The sequence below is a fragment of the Dreissena polymorpha genome, chromosome 4, assembly GCF_020536995.1.
Source record: "Dreissena polymorpha isolate Duluth1 chromosome 4, UMN_Dpol_1.0, whole genome shotgun sequence".
Taxonomy (NCBI): Eukaryota; Metazoa; Mollusca; class Bivalvia; order Myida; family Dreissenidae; genus Dreissena; species Dreissena polymorpha.
The window spans coordinates 62,083,424-62,103,821 of NC_068358.1; the positions used below are offsets into that span (position 1 = coordinate 62,083,424).

The 20,398-nt window shown below is 36.5% G+C and overlaps 3 protein-coding genes across 4 annotated transcripts in view; 2 read left to right on the plus strand and 1 right to left on the minus strand.

Moving 5' to 3' along the window:
• Positions 1 to 20,398, plus strand: part of LOC127877489 (protogenin-like) — a 323,646-nt gene that overhangs the window by 203,024 nt on the left and 100,224 nt on the right. The window lies entirely within an intron of this gene.
• Positions 7,546 to 11,345, minus strand: LOC127877502 (uncharacterized). The gene is made up of 3 exons (XM_052423443.1): positions 11,070 to 11,345; positions 9,800 to 9,934; positions 7,546 to 7,906 (listed from the first exon to the last, which is right to left on the minus strand). Exons 1-3 carry the CDS (start codon positions 11,125 to 11,127, stop codon positions 7,749 to 7,751), a joined length of 351 nt encoding a protein of 116 aa, XP_052279403.1. The 5' UTR covers positions 11,128 to 11,345; the 3' UTR covers positions 7,546 to 7,748.
• LOC127877498 (uncharacterized) lies at positions 14,313 to 17,350 on the plus strand. The gene is made up of 3 exons (XM_052423438.1): positions 14,313 to 14,431; positions 15,124 to 15,802; positions 16,760 to 17,350. Exons 2-3 carry the CDS (start codon positions 15,170 to 15,172, stop codon positions 17,009 to 17,011), a joined length of 885 nt encoding a protein of 294 aa, XP_052279398.1. The 5' UTR covers positions 14,313 to 14,431; positions 15,124 to 15,169; the 3' UTR covers positions 17,012 to 17,350.

The following is a 20,398-nucleotide window of genomic DNA, read 5'->3' on the forward strand; positions in this document are numbered from 1 at the left end:
TATCGCAGTTTTCCAAACCGTAATTTGTGATTGTATAGACAGTTGAACATCCACAAAAAGTCATGTTTTTTCTTGAGCTGGGAATCACATCCTATAGTGTTAATCATAACAAGAAAAACATAAACGCCTAAAAGCGAGTAAGGACAGAGTGAAGTGTTTCTCGAAGTTTTGTATGTATCGTAAATAAACTTTATGTATGTGGAATTGTTAACCGTACTTTCGTCAAACAGAGAGAAAAAATTGTAAGCTTTCAGTCGGTTGTATCCACACATTGGATAACCAAACACTGAGTCAAAATGACTTGTTATTTCGCTAGTTGTCAATTTCGTGAACAGCGACATGCGTTCATCGTCTTTGAACTCATTGAGAACCATCGTGACACACGTTTGAATTCCGCACCCGAGTTTCGAGTTAATATCTACTAGCTTGATTTCGAATGTGCGTATTTGCTCTTCGTATTCTGTTATGTACTGCAAAATGCATAGCGAACATTCGTTGTGATGTCTCGAGTACATGGGTGAAAACAAGTAGGTGTTTTGAGCTAACTGTTCGTCTTCGTCAATAATCAAATCCTCATCGATATCCATTGATAAAGAAACACATGTGTACAGTTCAATGGTACAATTTATTTAACATATATACGAAAATATGACAAATACAAGTCAACATAATCATACAATATTGCAACAACGTAGTCATTGGTCATCATCGCTCAATTCTAGATCACTGAGTATTGTTTTTTCCTTTTTCGGTTTCTTAACAGGGTTTTTTTCACCAGATTTTCGCATTCTCTTAACAGCCAGAGCGTTCATAATTTCCTCTTCATCATCGTTCAGCGTATCTGACATTTCTGCATCGGAGATGTCGATATCGGCATAGTTGCGTTTTTTCTCAACCTTGGAAGATTTGATTCGCTCTATCAAAGAAAACATGGTTTCGTCTTCCCCAGAACCGAGTATTTTGTTGAGCACATCAATTGGAACTCGATCGAAAACCTTGGAGCTCACAGTCTTCAAAACATCGTCTTGCAGGTTTTTTGTTTTCTTGATGCCCTTTATCAGATGCTGCGTTCTTACTTTGAGGCGTCTGTACTGCGCTAGTTTGGTATCAATCTGTTGTAATTTCTTAGAAAGGTCTTCTAACTTCGAACTATAGTTAGGCGACACGAAGACACCTGGCTCGACTTCAGAAACCCAATTCCTTTTCACGCCGTGTTGCAGGACAGCATTTGCAAACTCATTTATTCGTTCACGGTTGTTCAGCATTTGTTGTGCCATCGTTGAAAGTTATTGCGAGTGTGCTTATTTCGTTAAACGCATCAATATATATACGTGTGAAAAAATAATGCACGCCTTACTTGTTCATCATTGGCTTGAATAATCGAATGTAGTACGCCTCTTTGGCTTTACGCACGTGCTTGTCTCGCTCTGTCTCCAAAACGAATACAGTGTACCGTTCCTTAACATCGCACAAGTGTTTCCCACATTCTATCAAATGGTCAGTAGCTCGACACAAATGCTGCTCTGTTCGAATATGAGAGTTGTGTGTATGAATGCGTTTTCTCAGATTAATGGTCTCTCCAATGTACTCACCGCAGCAAGCGTTGCACTTCAGTACGTATATAACATCTGTTGATTTACAAGTTAAGTTCTCTCCATCTTCCACTATATACACAAAACCACAATTAAACTGAAAACTATTTCCACTCTTTATTTGAGAACATAAAGTGCAACGCATACCGTTACATGGTTTAACTTTGTAATCCATACAAATTTCGATATTTCGAGATTGTGAATAAAAATGTGTTTATACGCTTTTTTTTACGCAAACGTGAAGATCAGCTGGTACCGTGAAATTTATTCCCTGTTCTTGCATAGCCAACGTAATGTCAAAACACGAACAGTTTTGCGAATTGAGCTGACTGAGATGTAACGTTTTACTAACGTTTGTGAAACAAAACTCGATTGTCAAGTCGAATATGCACACGTTTTCGTCTCCGATATCGTCTAGTATGGTTTCAAAAATGCTCTCGAGCAGTTCATACGAAGACATTGTAAATTGTGACAAGATGCATTCATCAACATGGATCCAAAATTCTTGAATGTAACCCTGGCTCTCGCTTTCAATCGTATACATGTCCTCATACGAAGAAGTCATTGTGAGTTGTGACAAGAACGGATACAAACGGTTTGATATATGTCATCAGTTTAAAACATTATCGTTACGACTAGCGATGTTGTGCAGTGCAACTATGAAGCAAATAACAGCCATCACAAGCACAATGAATCCACCAACACAAACAGCGACAGTTTCCCAAAACGTTAATTTTCTTAGTCCCGGTTCGTCATTCAATGTACTTTTACCCAACAAAACCTCGCAAATCGTGGGACTGTGTTTGCATTTTTCGATTGAAATGGTCTTTGATCGCATATCGACATACGTGCATTCTTGTCCACTGTTCGTCCTTTTGTTGTACACAATGAAGTGTTCGCTTGTGACAGAACTGTCATCTATATTTTTTATTTGAAACTTTGCCTCACTCATATTGTGTGCAGTGTTCTGAGTAATGCTAACCAAATATGAAACTAACTTATCATCCAAATCGTAAACACTCGCAATATTTGAGTGCGAACAATTTTCATCAATCCGAAAACATTTGCCATCATTCGCTTTCACAGCACCAATTTCGCAGTATGTAAAATTAGGCCATTGTATTCGTGGAACGCGAAAGAAATGTCCCTGTATCGCTATAAGCACAGCATTCGTGCTTTCGGTGCAGTTTTCAATATGGTATGTATTTCTGAATAACGACATACATTTTCTCTCAACAGTTTTGCCATCTTTGGTGCTGTAGACGGTAAGTTGATATGATGAGGTTTTTTTTGCGAGAATAACTTCGTTACTCACTTGTTTCACTGTTTGACTTAGTATCTCATGTAAAGCACGATCACGTTCGTTGATAATCAAGAGTTTGTACTCGCGAAATGGAGAAGAATGCGTATTAGAGGAAATCTTGAATGATGAATCCAAATTGATAAAATAGCACCGATTGTTGTGCAATTTGCCGATTGTAGTAGAACGATTGCATGTTCGGCAGTAACAATTTTGCAATCCATAAGTAGATACCTCTGCAACGGTCTGCTTGTCATGCTTAATTACCATTTTATGCTTGTTTATAGTATCTTGAATATTGCGAAATTGTTGGTTAACGACAGTATCGTTTTGAACTGGCAGATTTATGGTCTTTTTTGGATTGTTGCTAACATTTCGAATATCGTGAAATTGTTGGTGAACGATAGTATCGTTTTTTACTGACAGATCTGTGTTGTTTGTCCATCCGATTGTAGGTAAGATTTTCAGGTAAGAAAAGTCGATATTTGGAACATTTGCATCGCTTTTCTTTTTCTTCGAATCATAGTCAGAGTAATCCTCGTCAAAGTTATCCTCGTCAAAGTAATCCTCGTCAGAGAGATCATCGTTAAAGTCAATTTTATCATCGATTTTAAGCGGATCTCACTCATTTCTTGCTTAATTTGTGCGAGTGCGTCCCGCAATTCTTTGGACTTATGAGGGATATATTCTACTCCTAGATCATATTCTTTGACGTGCTTGTATAATGCCAAATCACTCAATTTTCTCTTTAATAACGCATCTTTGATTCGTGTTAACGCATGATTCAGTCTCTCGGGACTAGCACCTTGCACATTTACATCGCACCATGTCCCTAACGTTGTACACAGTTCAGTATTGAATCGGATGATGGCATGACCTTGTATCCCATTTGCACAAATTTCACTTCCAATATAGGTTAATGAAAAATTGTACGGTAGCAAAGGTATCCAAGCGTGTGTAGAAATCTCAGTGTACGCCGATTCCACAAACTCACTGATAGAGTACGTTTTCGGCTCAATTTGCAATCTAACTAATAGACTGGGTGTATCGTAAGTGATACCCATTTTTCCCACTAAAAAACTATAGACTACACTGTATACCGGTTTCGAAAACGCTTTTCTCTTATTTGGACATCTAGAAAGACCTATGGATTTGCATTGTTGCTCATGTGCCTCTAAACTGAACTCTGGGTTTTTCATCCATTTGTTGAACAAACGTAAATCTTCGTTGACATCGTCGTATAATGACAGATAATCAAAGGTTACGTTTACCAACACATAAAAATCCCCATTTGTGACAACGATCGATTTATCCTGTAAAGGCTTGAAACAAGACTGTTCATAAAAATTTGGGTTTGGACGTCCTAACGCATTTGTTTCCACCACAAGAACGAGTAAAATCACACAAAAGTACTCACACGCACGCATAATGAACATTAAATAGTTGGTCACAAGTTGCATAAATACTTCATATATAGATTAAATCATTCATTCTTTTGCCAATCATCATCATGACAAGCAGTTTCGTGTCAACCAAAATACAAGATAAGGATGTTTTGAATCAGATCGAAATGTATGCGACTCGCAAGGCTGCTCTAGAACCAACAAAAACGATCATGAGGTTATTTGATGAAATTGTCGAGGAAACTGAAAGAAAAACTAATATCGGAAAAATCAAAATTCAACACGCACTAATGGAGTCTTGTACTTCAAGAAATACCTTTTCGGTTTGGTGTTTTGTGATCAAGGATGTGACAAACGAAACTTTGAGAGTTCTTGCTACGAAAGCGAACCGGTGCAGATTCGATTTGATGTATAATTATACTCACGGTGGAAACTGGATATGTGGCGCAATAGATTTCCACGGTTCGGAGAAGTCAGAAGATATTATTCAAGCGATACTTGAAACAGAGAACGTTTTTGAAATGTTAAGTGCCAATGCGATGACAAAATTTACCCATCAAATTGTGTCACATCGTGATTGTTGAATAAAATGTATTGTATTATAGCTTGTGTTTTTGTGTTTATTTTTTTGATACTTCTCGAAAAACAAACAATACGCAAAATCGTTTTAGGTTTTTTTATTAACACATACATGCACAATCGAACACAAAAGAACAAACATGCCATAACTGTCAATGCCTGAGTCTTACATCTTCTTTGTTCATTTTCAATATCCATGTTATGATTGCTTATATTCAAATGTTTTGAGTCGTAGCGTTATCGAAAATACACCTAAACTTCCTATACAAATACATGGATGTTGCCTCTCATATTCATCCATGTATTGAACGAATGCCTCATAGTCAGAAAAATAAATATACTCGGTCTCTTCATCCCATAGACGTTCAACCTGATTTTGTTTTTCATCATCGATGCCACTGATTTCGTCCGAATAAAAATTGGTTTCTTCTCTATATTGGTCGTCCAAAAACTGTTCGTAAGATTCGAAAACCTGTTCTTCTAGTATATCGCAAGCATCATTAGTTCTGCAAACCCAACACATTTTTCTATCATGTTTCTCTACATCTTGATCATTGGAACCTTTTTGAGGTATGTAATTATCATCGTCGATTCTGTCCTGGTAATATGTTTGCTTTTGATCTCGTTTTGCATTGCGTATTTTTGTTCTTTGTTTCTTTTTTAGCCTGTGTTCAGCCTTTTTACGCTGCTTTTCAGTTTGTTTTCGATTAGATTTGTAGCGGGTACGAGTACAAGTCTTATCAATTTTCGCCATTAGCAGCTCATCCAAATCACTATAATCATCGTATTCGTCATACTTTTGGTCATCTTCGGTTTGAAGGCTATCAACCGATTTATTTAAATATTTTTGGTTATCATCGCTAGAATGAACATCTTGATCGCTTTCTGTTTCCACAATTCCATAATTATCTCTTTCATATTGCTTTTCAAACTCGATTTCCAAGTACCTATAGCATAAGTCATAGTCAAAAAATTCAAATTCAAAAGGACAAGCACGGCAAAACCGTCGATGACTGAGTCTCACTTCTTCTTCTTTGTTCATGTTCCAATCGAACACAAAAGGGCAAGCGGGGCACAGCTGTCGATGCCTAAGTCTCACATCTACTGTGTCCATGTTCCAAATGGAAATGTGCGCATTGCAAAACACGCATCTAACGCAATTGAAAATAGTGTCGGAGATGACACAAGGGTCGTAGATGAACCCTTGGCTAGCCAGGTCTTCCTTTGACACCCTGCGTATGGATGGCCTGCCTTCAAAGGTTTAAAGTCTATGGTCCATATTTTGAAAGCGACTGAAGGCTCGTGGTTCAGATTTTCTAAGCCTCGCAAAACGACTGTACACAGACATGTTTGCGAACAAACGTTCTTAGACTTACTAACGTATTCATCTCCTATTTATACCATTTTTTGTAATGACTTATGCGATACAACTCTCGTAGTACAATTAGTGTTTGACATTGTATATTGAAAACAAAATTAGCCCGGCAAAATTAGCGGGGGGGTCTTTTTTAAAACCCCACCCCCCTTATTAAACCGTCAGAACATTTTCCGGGCATATCATATAGCGCCGCATCCCGCACCAAAAATGCACACAAGAAAAAAGTGGCTGTGGTACGCCAGCATTTACTTTGTAGGATTTTAAGGGAAGGATTGTATATCCCTTGTTGTATCTGGAGTACTCTAGGCCAGCATGGGCATATTGAATATTATACGTATAAATATTACAACATACATTTGTAACTGTTCCGAAATGAATCAAACATGCAAATATATAAGGTAGTTTTCAATACCACGCAAGCTGTGTCTGGAAGAAGGCAGACATATTGAAAATCTCATATAACAGTTGTCGGTCGTAGCTTTGAAGCCACACAACAGCACGTAGATTAGTTTTAACATATCCATTTTTAACAGTTATTTTCACAATATAATCGGGTTGCAAGGGGTTAAAGATATAAATACCATTATTCAACAGTCCAAGATAAAATGACTGCAGGATTTGAAGATTTGTAATGACGGTTTAATGCCACGTTCGTCGATAACCAATTAGCGCATTCCGATCTGTGCGCAAATTTATAAACATACGTCGGTATCTGTAGAATTGAATGAAGATAATATGACATTTGTCCAAGCTAAAGAGCGATTAAGCGAATGTTAACTGAGACATTGTTGTAAATATGTTGTTTGTTTGTTTGTTTTACAATTTAAGACACGGGGGATGATTTTCTATTCTGTAGATTGGTTAATGTAATGAATATAACCAGTTATTTTCATGAGAATATATGTAAACATGAAAAACATATGGGGCGTGCTGTGTGAACAGTGGGTTCATTGCATGCACCTAACGTGTCGTCCCAGATTAGCCTGTGCAATTCGCTACTATTTCCGCCTCAACTAGATTTTTTTCGTAGAGACTTTCTTAAGAAGAAAAATATCATTAAAGCGGAAAGTGTCGTCCTTGATTAGCCTGTGCGAACTGCACAGAATAATCTGGGACGACACTTTACGCACATGCATAAGAAACCTTTTCACATAGCACGCATCATATATAATCTCAACTCAATACATTGGTCATACACGACGACGATTCGAACCAGATCGTTTAAATAAAACTCGTGTATGAAATTGCTGAAATTATTGCTCACAAAAAGCAATGACAAAACAAACTAACACAACAATTGATACATTTTATTTTAATAAACATGTACGATTATACCCATGATATGAATTGATTTTGACATTTCATAAACGTATTTGTTGTTTCAAGTTACTGAGAATCGATTACTATTAAATGCAATTTATAAACACAAAATGGTTGTGTAAATAATCTAAGATAAGACAATTATCAACTGTTTGTTTTTGGAGCGCTGCTTGAATCTAGAAAACATGCGAGGTAAGAAGAAAAACGATCAGGGATGCAAGATTAAGCGAAGTCGCCATAGCTACTGATGCGTTGCACAAATCCGTATTGCAGTCGCACGTGCCTCCTACGCACTGGTTTGGAGCATAGGTTGAAGAGCAGCTGCGAAAAGTTGCTACAATGGAAACATGACGGTGTTATTTAAACACTTACTGGAACAGAACTTATGTTACTTCTACAACCTCAGCCTAATACCGTAGCTATCGCTATTCTACAACATAAGTAGATACACAACATTCTAACAGCAATAACGATACTACTGCTTACCAACAACAATATAGACACTACTGCTTACCAACAACAATATAGACCATACTGCTTACCAACGGCAGTAAAGATACTACCGCTCACCAACAACAGTAGTAGCGACACGTATTACCTACCAACATCAGTAGATATAATACTGCATACACACAGCAGTGAAGTCACTTACTTCCTTTTAACAGTAGTAATCAAAGCGCTGAATGCAATAAATTTGTTCGCTGATGTATAATCTTAGACGCAACTCAGTTTTCAAAATTATGTTATAGCTTTTTATATCGCAAGTTTGAAATGACCACAACCCATTCAAATTTATAAAGAGTGTGGCTTAAAGCACAGGTCGAGATGTGGTATTTTTCAAATTATTGATACAGCTAATCAGTGTGCACAGGCTAATCTTATTTGACATGCATTAAGCCCCGTTTCCCCTGAAAGTAGCCAATATGTACAGATTTTAATGATAACCACTAGACTGGTCAACGTTGTCTTACAAACTGTTAAATACACACTTTGTAGTGTACCAGTGAGAAAAGACAGATGAGGTGGTTAGAGCAGACGCTTTTAGCATGCGTCGTCTGCTTAATTTTATTGCAGTAATCCACACAGGCAGTCATGGGTTACGGTTCCTAACGTTGCTAAACCCATACTGATTTGCAAAATTGCGTCTGCAATATTTGTGAGCTAACGCTCACATATTAAAAGAGTAACTACCAACAGTAGTAAAGACACTACTGATTATCAACAACAGTAAAGACACTACTTCTTACCACCACTTATTCCAACACTATTACTATTACTTCTACCTATACTCTCACTACTACTACTTCCAATACTTCTACTGATAGTACTTCGACTACTATAACTGCTTCTACTACAACTACTTCTATCACGTTTTATCTGTCTTTTACTTTAATTCGATTTTCCGCGGACACTAACATGATTCTGTTGAACTCTTATCAGCTTGAATTGCATGTAATAATCGAACTCGCATTTATTAAAAAGGTGTTTCACAAGTAATTGGCAATATAGACTAGTTTACATGTTCTTGTATATGCAAAATTCGATTCTAAAAATAAGGATCGAATTTCAATGAAATTGATATTTTAATGGTGCATGCATAAATTTTGTGCCGGCTAGATTATTTGGTATAGCGCTGGTCTACACGTCCGAGAATCGCGGGTTTGAAACCCGACCCAGCCACGTAACGTGTGCAGGTATTTGTCATGAAATCCTTTGTTTAATTGGCCTTTCTGACTCGTGGGGCAGCTGTCAAAAAATGGAATACATACGTTCATTTAGTACTGGCAAACCAACTAACCCAGGAAAAGTGAGAGTTGGTTCAATGACCGCCGTGATATTATTAACCCATTTATGCCTAGTGGACTCTCCCATCCTTCTAAATTGGATCAACTTATTTCCAAAATTAGGGATTTCTAGTATATTTTTTCTATATTTAGAATATTTCTTACGGAAATTCCTTTAAGCAAACAGCGCAGACCCTGATGAGACGCCGCATCATGCGGCGTCTCATCTGAGTCAACGCTGTTTGCCAATGCCTTTTTTCTAGACGCTAGGCATAAATGGGTTAAAATAAGGTTGATTACGGCGAGAAACAAAACAAAACAAACGAACAAATCTTCCATAGCGAATCATTGTCAGGCTAAGGTTTGTGTCAGGCTCGAGATAAAGAGATTGGCCACTGCAAATAAGGAAGTTCATAATATATAATCATAATATATACCATTACCTCCAAACGTTGTCGATCTAGTGCAGGTTTGACAGTTGTCGCCAGTCCACGGATCTTTCGTGATTCTTTGGTAATAGTCACATTTCCAGTGCATGACAGTCGAGCATCTATAACAGGTCAGGCCTTCGGTAGACCCTGAGAATATAAATGACCAAAAATATGGCATACGAATACAGATTTTTTTCTCATTGATGTCGAATGTTCGTCATACACTGTTGTGTATGTTATGTTGTGAATTTTGTTCGTTCGATACTATAATCTCGTTTAATTTTGCACTTTTGAAATACAACGCTATCTGAGTATCTATAAGTAGCCACTCAGGGTGAGAGATACGTGACTTGGTGGGGTTCAGAATTAAACGTTTAATGATGTGAACACACCAACATTTTGTCTAAAGAATTTTAACTAGTCATAAGAAGACATCCTTTTATGCTGCTTATAGCAAGGAAGTGATTTATTTTCACGTCCAACAGCAAGCTTTTAGCGACGCGGTAAGAGTGTCTGACTACCACTCTGGAGGTCGTGGGTTCAATTACCCGTCGGAGCTCAAGATTTTTCACTTTATCAATGTGAAATGCATAAAAGTAACTTTATTTAATAAGTCTGTGTTCTTATTATAAAACACACACACACTGATATTAACCAGCCTGCAACAAAGAGACTGATTTTGACATAAAGAATCCAAATTGATTGTACTACAAAAGTGAGACGTTAATAAACTATTCTGTGTTGCTTTCTATTTGTTGTAGCGTGTACCGAAGTATCGATGTATAGCTCTACAACATTAATATACCACTGACCTGGGAAAACGGGAATTGATACTTGTGCTTAACCCTTTCAGTGCTGGAACCGAGTTTTGAAGGCCTTTGCAAACAGTTTGGATCCAGATGAGACGCCACAGAACGTGGCGTCTATCAGGATCCAAACTGTTTGCCATTCTGATAGTATTCTTTGAAAAAAAATCAAAGAAAATGCTAATTTTAGAAATTTAGCAGAAGACATTTTAGCAGACGACAAATTTCCCAGCATGCAAAGGGTTAAAGATTCGTCCGAAATGAATAGCCCTTGCAGTCCGTGCTATTTGTTAACATAAACTGTGTAAGACGAATGAATTTACGTCTGTGTCATTCAATAATCAATCCCAAAAACAAACCCCTGAAACTGTCGTTATCTAAGCGCAGTATGGTGATTTTTAGATAAAATTATGTACAGACAATGATAATAACCGTATTAACAACATTTGCAAGACAAAATAATGAAACAATCTTACCGGTCAAGCAGGCAGCAGTGTAGATGATACCGAGTACAGCAGCGGCGGTGGAGTACATGATGGAAACACTTGGCGGTTCTTGCGATACGGTTTCGGAAATACCAAAAAATGTTATCCGCTCGTTGTTCGGAATAACGAAATAATGAAATCCATTTGTATGTGTTGTATAATTACATTAGCATGGAACACATCACAAACATCTATTTTCCATTGAACTTCAATCACTTTACTGGAATCAAGCTTGGACTGGATTGGTGAATGGTCATCACCAAAAAAAGACATTTTGTAAACGGGTGAAATGTGTCACGTGACCGAAAAGCCGCGCTGCTAAATATATATAGTACAATAGGATTAATTTCATACAGCTCTCGCGAAAACAGCTCATGGTTTTTTGTATAGGATAATGTAATGACGAGGCATTCGATAATAATTGTATTGTTACGATAATTACAGTTCGCGACCCTGAAAGGTGTAAACTTCGTTTAAAAAATCTGTATTTAAACATTATAATAATGACTATACTAAAGGATACAGTTAGTCTCATATACTCAGAAAATAATTCATGCAAACTGATATTATAAATCCAACATCTGTTTGATTTGCTGATTACATTCTGGCGTCGTAATTGTGTGTATTCTTACATATGCATACTAAGATATGGTTCACCTATCAAACATGACACGGCATTGGTTTATCGTTGCCTACTGTCATTTCCTTATTTGGTTTCCGAGTCATCAATTGTATACCCACTTCAATGATGTTTTTCTGACTTTTTGTTTATTTTTTCCTATCAAATTTCTTATATCAATTATAGTGTTTTTTCATTGATATTGCTACTTTAAAAATGATAAAAACTTCTGATTTGCTTATAATATACAGTCTGATATTGGTTCAATCGAAGTTTTTATAAAACTGTGCTACAATATAACACTACTACCGACCACAGTCATGTCCAGTGGTGTGTGAGTCTCTTAATTGTTATATACGACTAATTTATATTGATGGTAAGCATGTCTGGTTACAACCTTGTGTGGAAAAACTTTCAATTAAAAAAAATTTCCTTACATTTATTTAATGTAGATATACAATTCAATAATGTGCGAGTCATTAAATAACTAAGATTATCTTGTATAATATCGTTTACGCAAATTTAAGATTACAGCGCATTACAAAATTAAATAGCAATTTCATGATAAGACACCGTGGTTTTCTTCTCTTACTGCAAAATTATGTAATGAGGTTTATGAGTTATTAAAAAAAATAACACGAAACAGCGGATATATGTTTGGAAATAAAACGGAAACTTTTTAATGTTCTATTTTCTAAAGAATTTTTCTAGCAATTATTTATACCATTTATACCATTGTCACTCCGTAGTACGAAATATTTTTTCCTTATATATATTGCATATTATTTATTATTCGTATGAACTGCATTACAACAGCACCACTTACAAATAGTATATGCATTCTTAGAGGTTTATTGGTCCCTGAAATATTAATGTAACAACGTTTTATTGTGGTAAATATATTTCGTTGGATATTGTTATATTTTAACGCTGATTACATGTTTGTGTAAATCAATGTATAATATAAATACTACGGCTTATATAAAACATCACTCTTTGTTAATTTTGGCTTTGGTTCGAATATGACATGCATGTTTTACCTGGATACATTTACTGAAGGATATGTTGCTGTTCTTGTAGAATTTTCAGCAGTCAAACGCAACAACTTTTTGAACAGATAGACAGGTTTTTATAAATTTACGAGCAAATAATAATAATAACGTTCTGCTTTACTCACTGCTACTCAGATATTGGGAGTTATATATTAGAAAACCTAACTGGTATGTGAGCTATATTTGTTACTTTTTTGTTTCTTCTTATTGATCTGCTGGAGACAACTTAGGAGTAACAACGAAAAGGTCAAGCAAATTAAAAAAAATGGGTGTTATTTTTGGCAATAATGAGATCCGGATGGTACCCATTTTGCAGCACAGTAAAAGGGACCGCAGTCGGAGTTTATATAATAAAAGGGGCCGTCCAACAGATTTCACGTTTTAGTAAATTCGCAAATTTTCGTTTTAGTTTTTGAGGAAATAGTAATACTGACCATTTACCATGCTCTTAAATATCTATTATATGCATCTTTTGATGATTTGAAAACCTGAAAATTATAAAGCGTCGTGCGACGCGAAACGATTGAATAATTTGGAAAGTTCTGTTGTTGTCGTTTTATTTTGGGATACTTCGAGGATTGCTTATATAGTTAAAAAATACATCCGCGTTAAGCATGAGCATGGATGGTCGAGTGGCCTAGGCGGGAGACTTTTTACTCCAGGACTCCAGGGGTCAGTGGTTCGAGCCTTTTTGAGGGTTACTTTTTTTCAATTGTATTCTTGTTTTTTACTGGATATGTTTACTTCAAATGTTTAAATTTATCAATATAAAGCATTTAATGACAAGCTTCTATACATGCCAAAATCTGTTGGACGGCCCCTTTAAAAATTATACAATAAAGTCATAGTGAGCCACGAGTGTGCTTTAACCCTTTACTTCTAAGATACGTATTTTGACGTGTTTGTAGTCCCTTAGAAAGTGTTATTTACTTAAATACTTTTCTTACTATATTCAAGTTTAAAAACTTCATTTTGAACTCTTAGATACTGATGAGCAGCAAACAGCATAAAACCTGAACAGACTGCGAGTTACTCGCCGGCTGATCTGGTTTTGTCCTGTTTGCACATAACTATTTTTACCTGCTTCTGACTGGAAATGGGTATAATGATCCCATTATAACGTTTTACATTACGATCCGAGCTTCGAATCGTCACGTGTTGTTCGAGATGGCTGCACATTTCATCATGCATGTAGAAATATTGAATTACCTTATCGGTCTGTAACGTTTTGTTATAACATCTTTATACATTATGATATATTATCATTTTCGAAAATAATTTGTTCCAACAATCCCTTTTACATTTCAAAAGAAGCAATCTTTTCAGAAATTTTCGAATTTCGCCTTACTTGTGTAAACTTAAAATGGAAGCAATATTATAAATCATTGAGTATCACGCATTATCTTTGTAAATTAAAAATGAAAAATCAATCTTATTCCGGTAGTGAGATTCCAGTATTAATTTCCTTTGTAAACGATATTGTTAAGTATCATATCTTAAGCTGAACATACAAACACAATATACAACATTGAGATGCTCAGTCGGAAGTCGATGACATTGACACATCCGAAATCACTCACAATAGCCGTATAAAACTCAAGTTGTTTTTTCACTATCTGGTCACATTGCTGCGTACAACAGTGATATTTCTCTTGATTAGGACCTCCACAGTATTCTCTAAGGTAAGAACCTCAGATTTTTCCAAAATGCGTGTATTACTTGTAAATTACTTGTAGGGTTGGCATCGAATACCTATATCGGTATTCGAATATTCGCAAATCCATTCAATCGAATATTCAAATATTCGCATAAAACGACTGGATTGATTTAAGTTCTATTACTCAGCGTCGTATCCAGTAGGGATATTAAATATAAATTGACACAGAAATACAATTGTTGTGCTGGGAAATAGAAAAAAATATAGCTTAATTGTAAAAAAAAAAAAACTTTGAAAAAGCCTATTTAGGCGAAATATTTCAGAAAAGAGTGAAACTTGTTCTGGGTAAACTTCCATTGTTTTGTAAGTTATATCTTTTTCTGAATACGAGACTGTTTATTAACGTTGCTATCGAATAATTGCATCGCTGTCTGCTAATACTTTGACCGATACTGTAATCGTACACAAATAGTTGTAATCTACTAGGTACGTGAACAATGTGTTCTGAAAATACTATATAAGGTTTAATCGTTATAACGATTACATAATGGCAGCTAAATTGGTTTTACCAAGATTGAATACTTTGCATATTTATTGTACTTTTATTTTATATGAAAAGTTTTGCTTATTTAACACGCGAACACGTTCTTGTGTAATTTTTTAATAGATATATACATATATATATGTAAGTTCATATTACCATGTTTTACGATACAGGCTAGTAACACCACGTGAAGTACCGTGAAAAACGCTATCCTTGAAAATGACCGCAGATCACATGACATCGTTACGATATCTCGTTGACCGTCTGCATATCCGGCGACGGCGGATGGCCGAGTCGGCTTCTTATCCAACGCGGGTTTATAGCACTGCGACTTTATCACCGCCGTTTCCGGATTCACCAGACAGCAGATGCTCGAGTGAGAGCAACGTGTTCGTACAAGATGGACAGCTTTGTCATAATTTCCTCTCACCAACAGGCCAACAGAAATCGCCGAACTTTATGCGCAAAAAATCCGACACTCAAGAAATAGTGCGTAAAGTATACAGAAAAGATCGTGTATCAACTGCCGGTAATGATGCATCAAATCATACAAACAACTCCCACACAGGGTCGTTCCATTCAGAACTGGAATTCACGTTCGATTTCGCGCACAATAAAGCTACAATCGACACTGTAACAGAGCGTATCTCATTGAATTTGACCGCCAACAACGCTGATCACTTAGCCGAATGTTCGCCAAAAGTAAGGAGGGAGGGGCCGAAGGTGTCGCCGCGGCGACCCTTGTTGCATTCAAAGTCCGTTCCGATATCGCCCCCTCTAGTGACGCCCGAGCGAACGTCCCGGATGTGGCAGGATACACACCGGAAGTTGGGAATGCTAGCCGCAGATCTGGTAATAAATTTTAACATACATGTAATGAAGTTTTTTCAGGATGATTTCTTACTTACATCACATTCTACCTTAAAATAAACAGCATCGAATAATTATTAAGGTTGTAAACATGTCCGTTTGTAAAATTAATCTAACAAACATATATTTAAGGTAAAAAGGAAATAATTAAAGAACAAATATTTCTTACCGGCGCAACATGTCTGTTTTGCACTGTTGATACGAGTCACGTTATTTATTAGTTGTATTCAGACACCTGTCATGAAAATCCTACTTGTACCAGCCAGTATTCAGTAAATTGATTGAACGTTGATTTCAATGCGCATTGCGCTTCCAATTTGCAAACGGCAATTAAAATTAATTATCCTACTTCTTCAATAATATCAGTACTCTAAATATGATCATAGGTGCTACCTAATATACGGACAAAAGCCTTTTTTTAAATTAACATGTAGGCTAATACTCAACAAATGTACCGAAAACTCAGGAAAAAACAACACTTTTAAGTCCATTCATTTGCATCTTTATTTAATTGCATCGCCATATGATTTCTGAGTTCGTCTAAATTCTTTGCGCATGTATACTGCAACACGGTAGTTATGGAATACACAATTGCGTCTCGAAACCTTCTTCATACATCAGATAAATGATTTAAAAGAAAAAAAATATGTGTCTTAACTTTATTGGATAATTGCCTTTGTATGACGAAAATCCTTCAATTTTAATTGTGGTAGCAACAAAAACAATACCACTGTCCACGTTTTTTTCGTCGGGTTATTATTAAACTGAACCAATTCAGCGGCCATCGCGCGGCGGCTTTTTTCCAGTTTCAAGTAATTTTTGACTTTGAGCTGCTAGAGAAAAAAAAGCATTCACTATCATTTTGATTTTTTCTCGAAAACAGTATTTCTATGCCACCAGTACATTGATTTTTTTATATCTTCCTCCATCAACAACAAGGTCGGCTTAAGAATGGCCGACGAAGCTTTGGCAAAGAAATTTCTCGACATTTACTCCGAGATTCAGACTTTGAGAATGAGGCGTTCCTGCGTCACACATTGTGCACTACTTGATGAGGCGTATTACTCCGCAGAGGTTGCGGATGAAGTTCCGGACGTGTGTGATGCGGCTCCAAAATCAATAAATAAACTTCTTCATAGTAAAGGCGTTACAAGCTTCAATATATCTAACAGGAGGTTTTCCTGCAGCTAATACAACGATTATGGATAAGTTTAAAATATGTTTTGTAAATATCACAAAAAATGTAAGTTTGCTTGAATATTTGACACAATTTTTCGTTTTGTATCCATATACTGTACTATATTTCCTATGTATTGGTAAACGTAAGTGCCATTCGCTTATTCAAACTACTCGCACGTTTCCTGTACAAATTATGCATATCAAAACGATTTTTCGTTACGCATCCTTATTTCAAGAACTTTAATATGTCCTTCTTGAGTCATAGGTAATGTTGGAATTACAGTGAAATTGAAGTTATAGTGCAATTTTAAACTGTTATCTTTCGTTTTCTTCATCACTAATTACATTCATTATCAAAAATTAATAAAAAAATTAAAACCTCCATCCAAACTCGAGTTATTATCAACAGGATGACTTAAAATAATAATGCAGCTTCTCAACTTTGCGAATGTATTAATGTACCTGCACGAGCGAATGGAGATTGAGTTTTTAAAGTACTGACATTTAAATTGAGAAAATTTAATCGGAAACCATCGTTTGACCCACCCGCCCTCCATACCTCAATCCAATCTTATAACCAGGATTTTCATCTTCGTTGAAAACTAGGTTATAATTAAAAATGGCAACGGAATAACATAAATTATCCATAAAAACCTCACCAAAAAATCAAACAACATCCTGACAAAAAAATACCAAACAACCACAGAGATCATGAACACGCCACAGGTGGTTAGCGTGTGGCTATGCTATTAATTAGTGAAAACATCATTTTGAATGATAAATAATCATATTATAACAAAAAATTAACTTTTCTGAAAAAAAAATTTCACTATCAAATATATATATAACAAGGTATGCAACTCAAAATCAGCCCAAAACGGGGTGCATCGCTTTGAACAGCCATATCTTCATCAATTTTGCAGCGATTTTCACGATCTTGGTCTTATTCAACGCAGAAATGAATTTCCTTTCTGGAAATGTATATGTCTTGCAATATTTTTTACAAATGCTGGGTCAACTTTTAAGAAATAACACGATACACAACACGCATGACCCAGTTGACAGTGATCATGTTTTCTTTATGAATGAAATCTCCAGTTGTAAAGACACACCTCCGCATTGGACCAATGAAATCACTCGTATGTTTAAAATGTCAGTTAGTTGAAATGTATGTAAACAAAGGTTTCAAACGGCGCTGGACAGTTAGTCTTGATGCAGAATGTTACGACAAGAACGGTAATAATGTTTTTTCATACGCTTTATTGAATTATGGTATCGAACTACATGAACTTTATAGGGAAGTTGCCCTTTACTCCGTGAAGATTTCAGTCTTAAAGACAGCATGATCACTGTCAACTGGGTCATGCGTGTTGTGTATCGTGTTATTTCTTAAAAGTTGACCAAGCATTTGTAAAAATATTGCAAGACATATACATTTCCAGAAAGGAAATTCATTTCTGCGTTGAATAAGACCGAAATCGTGAAAATCACTGCAAAATTGATAAAGATATGGCTGTTCAAAGCGATGCACCCCGTTTTGGGCTGATTTTGAGTTGCATACCTTGTTATATAAATATTTGATAGTGAAATATTTTTTTTCAGAAAAGTTAATTTTTTGTTATAATATGATTATTTATCATTCAAAATGATGTTTTCACTAATTAATATCATAGCCACACGCTAACCACCTGTGGAACACGCTATTAAGGCTTCAGCCAACTCTACAAGCGCCAATAATACGAGCTTCGTTCTGGAAAAAACGGGGCTTAATGCACATGCGTTAAGTTTCGTCCCAGATCAGCCTTAACAGTCCGCACAGGCTCATAAGGGACATTTCCGCTTTTATGTCATGTTTCGTCTCCTCTGAACGTACATCCAATCGAAGCGGAAAATAACGTCCATGATCAGCCTGTACAGACTGCACAGGCTGATATGGGACAACGCTTTACGCACATGCATTAAGCCCTGTTTTCCCAGAGCGAGATTCAAATCAATCTTTCAGAATAAAATCTAAAAACTCTATACGAGCTGTTTAATTATTAAACTTTGATATAAACAAGAGCACGCAAGCAGACGGTTACAATATTTACAGCTTTATCAGGGTCTTTAGCCAATTTCCATATATGACACCCAATTATATTCATAAGTTGGTTTATTAAGTGAATGCCATAGAAACCAAACTACAAAGCAAATGGAGAAATATTGTCTTGGTAAAGCAACTTATCAAATTTTGCAAAAACAGTCAAAAAAGCTTTAATCACTATCAAATACAAGCAACGAGCGATTCTTATTTAATCACTTGATTATCATTATATAAGCATGCCCCAAAAAATAAAGTATGTATGTTTAACGTAAGTATGTATGCGTTCTATTGGATATACACACGTTTTTTATGATTCCTTGTGAAAACGTACAACTTTCGAGCCCCAACAACATAACATACACGTCCGCACAGGCTTATCAGGAACGATACTTTCCAGTTGCACTAGATTTTTGTTTAAAATATACTTCCTTTAAACAAAAAATGCCACAAATTGAATGGTGTCCTTGATTAGCCTGATCGGACTGCACAGGCTCTAGGACGACACTGTACGCCTACAGACTGCACAGGCTCTAGGACGACACTGTACGCCTACAGGTCGGACTGCACAGGCTCTTGGACGACACTGTACGCCTACGGGTCGGACTGCACAGGCTCTAGGACGACACTGTACGCCTACAGGTCGGACTGCACAGGCTCTAGGACGACACTGTACGCCTACAGACTGCACAGGCTCTAGGACGACACTGTACGCCTACCCACAGGCTCTAGGACGACACTGTACGCCTACAGGTCGGACTGCACAGGCTCTAGGACGACACTGTACGCCTACTGGTATGCAATAAGCCAAATGAGCCCTGTTCTGAGAAAACTGGGCTTAATGCATGTGCGTAAAGTGTTATGCGGACTGCACAGGCTAATCTGGAACGACACTTTACGCACATGCATTATGCCAAGTTATCTCAGAACACGACTCAAATTTTCCCAGAACGCGACACATGTTAATAGCCATTCTACCTACCGGTAATTCAAGTACGGCCGTTTTCAGGACATTAAAAATTATAATTTGCCTACACTAGAAACTCAGGGAAGGCGGGTTAATGTTATCTGATCGAGAATATTATTGGTTGCGATATGAAACCTATTTAAAACGACAAAAACTCTAATCAATACAAATAACAATGTTTAATTTGACAATGAAGGATGATCACCCATTAGTTGTAAGTCCAAAGCTCAAAATTACAAGAGCTGTAGAAAAAGAAAACACGCTCAACTAGTATTCTGCTATGATAGTGTAATGTACCTTTCCGGTCTGTCACTAGTATTCTGCTATGATAGTGTAATGTACCTTTCCGGTC

Excerpts from the sequence above, each read along its gene's own strand:
- LOC127877502 (XM_052423443.1), bottom strand. The coding sequence starts at position 11,127 with ATGTACTCCACCGCCGCTGCTGTACTCGGTATCATCTACACTGCTGCC. Across the intron at positions 9,935-11,069 it reads CACTGCTGCCTGCTTGACCG|GGTCTACCGAAGGCCTGACC; the intron begins GTAAGATTGTTT and ends TTATATTCTCAG. Across the intron at positions 7,907-9,799 it reads TAGATCGACAACGTTTGGAG|CAACTTTTCGCAGCTGCTCT; the intron begins GTAATGGTATAT and ends TTTCCATTGTAG.
- LOC127877498 (XM_052423438.1), top strand. The coding sequence starts at position 15,170 with ATGACCGCAGATCACATGACATCGTTACGATATCTCGTTGACCGTCTG. Across the intron at positions 15,803-16,759 it reads GAATGCTAGCCGCAGATCTG|GTCGGCTTAAGAATGGCCGA; the intron begins GTAATAAATTTT and ends ATCAACAACAAG.